At 39.7% G+C, this 5,155-nt stretch overlaps 1 protein-coding gene across 1 annotated transcript; it reads left to right on the forward strand.

Moving 5' to 3' along the window:
- Positions 1 to 705: 705 nt before the first annotated feature.
- On the forward strand, positions 706 to 4,964 carry SARC_04476 (hypothetical protein; the record flags this gene model as incomplete). Its single annotated transcript, XM_014301687.1, has 5 exons — positions 706 to 890; positions 2,756 to 2,830; positions 3,111 to 3,206; positions 3,671 to 3,769; positions 4,729 to 4,964. The coding sequence occupies exons 1-5, from the start codon at positions 809 to 811 to the stop codon at positions 4,962 to 4,964; spliced, it is 588 nt and encodes a 195-aa protein (XP_014157162.1). The 5' UTR covers positions 706 to 808.
- Positions 4,965 to 5,155: the final 191 nt, after the last annotated feature.

Consider the following 5,155-nt stretch of genomic DNA (forward strand, 5'->3'; position numbering starts at 1 on the left):
CATATACATACATACATACATTCATCCATCCACACATGTGTCAGACACATACACACACACATATATATATATATATACAACTACATACGTATTCAATATACACACCTTCCGATCACTGGATATGAATCTACGCTGACTAACCACAGAGCCATATTGATAGTTAGCCCGCAATCTCGAAACGGAGTGCCGATTGAAACTGGTTAACCTCGTCAGCGAAGTCGTCCTTCTCCAGCAACGAAGCATAATGCGTTTAGTCCACTTTCGCAGTTTCACTGCTTGTGCAAATTGTTGAATCAATGTGGAAAATATATTTTAGAATAGAATACCTCGCGCGTTTTAATACCATAGGTATGTATTGACGCACGAAGAGGACCTATGATATTTATTAATTAATACATACATACGTTTGTAGAATATGTAGCTGCTTTTTTTTTAATCGAGCACATCTTACTACGATGAGTATGTTCACTACGTTCTCGGTTCTACTGATGGTATTCTTCTTGCTAGTTAAATCTATTTTTGGGCCTGCATTGAATTGGACGACGGTCATCAAAATAATCATTACTCATCCAACTGCCATAGAGGCGAGCGGATGCGAATGACCGAATATGTCAATAAACCGCCCAAAAGCACACGAAAGTCGAGAGCAAACAAAACAGTATATGAAGCACGCACACGCAAACATAGGAGTGCGCATGTGTGTTGCTATCACATACGAAGCAGCTTGTAGCCTTGTATAAGGAGACATAAATATAGTGTTCATATCTTGAGGAGATGCGATAATTTAGTAGCAGAGTTGGTGCGGTTTATGTTGAACAGGATGTCGTCGCCTAATTTGGTCTCGGGCAACGCCATTGCCTATGTCGCAGGCATGACCTGCATATTTCTTGGTATGTTCGTAATCCTTAACGATATGCATCGGTACTTTATGCCCATATGTAGTTACTACATACCCAGATGAATAGATTGCTACCGTGCTATGCTCGGTGTTGCAACTATTTGAGTATGCCAATATTCTTTGAACATGAACCACGTTGTGTTTGTAACGTCACACATGACGCGGGAAGCGCACTATATAGTCGTTATGATTTGACTGGTATATTTCGCCCTTCACCATAATTTATATTGTATTGAAATCTGTGCTGAGATCCATACGTATCGTGCTTGAAAATCCATAGCTCATTTACACAGCCTTTACGGGATATGTTATTAGAAACATGCCTTGTATTCTCTTTTTCGAATCTGGATGTTACGAACAGCAATTAATAGAATTCGACAAAAAATTACTAGTATGTTCCCATCAGGCTGTATTATGTACCTAATACTGTGTATATTGTGTTTATTATGTGCATATATCAACACACGTGGTGACGTATTTTCTGGGTATGTATAATTGTCAGCAAAATACTTTATTGGCATCACACTTCACATAGAATCCTAAGTTTGATTACACATAGATCATCAAAATGTATATAAATATATATATTGACAACGAATAACGAATCAAGCAAAAGACATAGCTGTCCATACATTTCATAAATCCGTATATTAACGTACACTGTGTGTGTATGTGGTCAACCCTGATGTCAAAAGTTAATCACGCACACACTCACTCACTCACTCACTCACTCACTATACACGCACATATATGATCTATAACATATTCATCCATATACCATAAACTAATCGTATCATCATACATGTCTACTCGTATAATCATACACACGAGAATATAGATTTATACAACTGCAGATTATGGTTTACAACGACACACGCGTGGGCTATACAGGGATATGTGTGTATGCATTCGGCCTATGAGTATGAGTATATCAATAGCAACACAGATTTTATCTTTCACGGTACATACTTACAAGCCATCAACAAATTAAATATTTTCAGACATGTTTTATTTATATCACTCCTAAAAGATAGTGAGGTGTGCATATACTACGCAAAATTCTGAGCACAGGCATGTGGAGAGGCATCAATCAATGTGTATATGTATATAATATATCTGAATATCTGTATTTATACACGAAGTGCATACGGCTATGCTTTTACCCGTAGATGCGTCCTTCCCTGTGAATATATAGTTTAATATTGTAATTCGTACGATCTGAGCGTGACGATCGTTTTGAATGCATATATTCTCGCACGAGTTGTCTTTGATGAATGTCTTCTGATTTTAGTACGTATGCGTGCAGTTCACATGGTAACATAAGAAAAGAAAGCCATGTTTGTGAGTATCGATAAATATTAGCCGGATATAGATACAAACATATTGGAATATACATGCATAAACATCAGAACACATTTACATCGGTGTGCACATACTATATGCTAGGACGTGTCTAGGCATGTGCCCGAATATTAAGTCACTGTAGTCTGGAATGCCCTGTGACTATCTGGATACAGTGATAACGAACAGATTATTCTCGCATACCGGCAAGGGTAAGGATTTTACAAGAAGTGTTCCTGAAATACCGTTGCTTTACTTTTTGTATTCTCTCCCTTATCTGTTCTGTCCAACATATTCCTCATTTGTATTCATTGAAACCTCGAAACTAGTTTTTGTCTATTGGATTTACAGTGAAAATTATATATTGCTTATTTGGCTTATCAACGACTTTACTATCTGTAATTTGCCCTGTAATCTTCTTTCGCATTACACATTCTCGTCCTCCACGACTCCCATGTATCTACTCTTTGGTAGATTGCACTATTTCTAATCTTTCCATTGTACTTTTATATACAGGATCGTATGCATTAGAGAAAGTGCGAGAACAATTGAACAGATCCTTGGACTCTAATCCCGAAAACTTCCAGGATGGTAACGTGTCTGTATCGGCATTGTTTTAAGTAACATCTCATGTGTCAATTCAGAGTGAAATTTCGATTTCGGTTTGGTTAATTTGAACGATTCTACATGCATTTGATAGTGTACTTGTATTGATTAGGCTAAGACTTGTCTCACTGTAAACGCCAAGATTGCCACACATCGCTTTATATGTACGGTAGTATAGCTCACTTACTTTCATATATATGTCCATCAAACACGAAATTAAAAGAATGTTTAGCACCTATTAATTGACCTACGCTGACACATTCAGGAATCACTCTGGATGCTCTGGGACAGCTTACTCGCAGTGAAAATGTAGCATTGCAGAGGAGTGCGGCACAGATGCTGATGGACCGCGCCATGCATGGTATGCTGCCATGTTGTATTGTTATGATTTAAAGTAGGAATTAGCGACCATCGCATGTGCGCCACGTTGTTGGATTAGCGTACTTACTCATAGGTGTCTGTCATGTCTTAGGTGGTGTTGTAATCTTTCGCTGGCTTTCCAGCGTCTTTCTCTGGGTCCGCTGTTCGTTGCGGTGGTGGCGTGGTTTGGTGGTATAATATTTGACGTTGTGCTTTATGCTGATCAAACCATCTGAGTCTTGCTGGATTATGTTGTGTAGTGCTATAGTTCGCTCTCTATCAAGTTTTTGTGCCTATACAAGCATCATAACACTTATCACAGGAATACTGAAAGTCACATTTCAAACACCTGTCTCGATCATACCTGACAAAAAACTTGGTAGCGCGTATAATACTAAGGCGTTATCGAGCTTCCCCCCAAACCAACCTTCCCTGAAAGTCTTGTTTTGCTGTACTTATCTTTAGATGAGAATCTTCAGGACATAGTACTGTCTTGTCAGAATACCTCAGACCGCCTCGATCGCCTGAAGGCTTGTACCACTCTAGGGCTCCTTTCGAAGAATGGTATGTCAATCATCAAACCACCTTACCCGATACATAATCATAGTTTGTGAGTCCAAACCGTAAACGCGAGCCGCATCATCTGTCTTGGCGCGTGCAAGTAAACGACTCTTATCTGACTCAGTTCTCCTAAGACAACTGGTAATACCCTGAGCTCCCAACAAATTTCGGTCAAGGTGTGGGAATTTACTATCAAGGGACCAGTCTTTTATAGTTATCAAAATACTTCTTATCAGGCGGTCTCGTTCGGGTCAGGAACACACTCGACCACTTGACGGTCGCCCAGTTCTAGAACTAGTAGACTGCTCTGCGCATACACCGTTGGAGTGTAATCTACACATGCTTGAACTGCCCTTACGCTAATAGATAGCCTAAGCATATGCTCACGAAGCGTGTCCTACACATCCTTATACTGCGCCCTGATACGTTATTGATCGGTTTTGTTGATCTTCTAGCGCCAGTGACTTCACTTCTACTTGAGAGATAGGTTTACTAAGTCAAATGTAAGTCACCAAATGCATCCTTGGCGAGAATACAACAAACAGTCAACAGTAAATCTCTTCTATCATACCTATATCCTTTGTTTTCCCAGAGGACGAGATATATATTCTGTTTGACTATACATTTTTATCAATCGCTAGTTGTATTTCTGGTCTGAACACCAGGTGGAGTCCACTTGGCAATCACTGACAATGCCCAAACCGATACTGAATCATGCACACCTGCACCTGATATTAGCACCGGGGTTAAAAGTTATATGCAGCTTTATCTTGCGTTTGTTCCCAAGAATTCTTTCAGGTGAAATTTTACTTTTGCGAATTAGCGCACCACTTGGTAAGAAAATTCGTTGACTCAAAGATCTGACATCTTCACTCAAGGCTCCATCCAATACATTTACGATCATAACTGAAAAAATGTTAGTTTGTGGATATTCATTCGATGAATTACGTTGCTATTCACAGATGAAAACCGGCCCAAGATTCTGCGGTGTGGAGGACTGGAGGCACTTGCCGGGTGTCTGATTGATGCCGACAGTGATTTGACACTCAAGCGTGTCACTATCATCGGGGTGTTCGATCTCATCTACAACAGTGACGAGAACAAGGATTGCCTCGTCGAGTTCGGCATGTTGCCGGCGCTGCTAGAGATTCTTGAGGTTTGTGTGTATAACCATATGCAGGAAAATGTAAACACATGAGCTATAGTAATGACGGATGGGCATTTTGTTTGTGATCATCGATAGTCTTCTTCGTATCGCTTGCTAATGTTGGCGTGTCGCGCGTATGCGAGCCTTACTGCAAGCCTAAACTAAACAATGCGGATGTATATTTACACTTGTGCACATACTGCGTTATATATATATATATGTTTATTGTTTATTTATACACA

This window comes from Sphaeroforma arctica (assembly GCF_001186125.1).
Source record: "Sphaeroforma arctica JP610 unplaced genomic scaffold supercont1.253, whole genome shotgun sequence".
Taxonomy (NCBI): domain Eukaryota; class Ichthyosporea; order Ichthyophonida; genus Sphaeroforma; species Sphaeroforma arctica.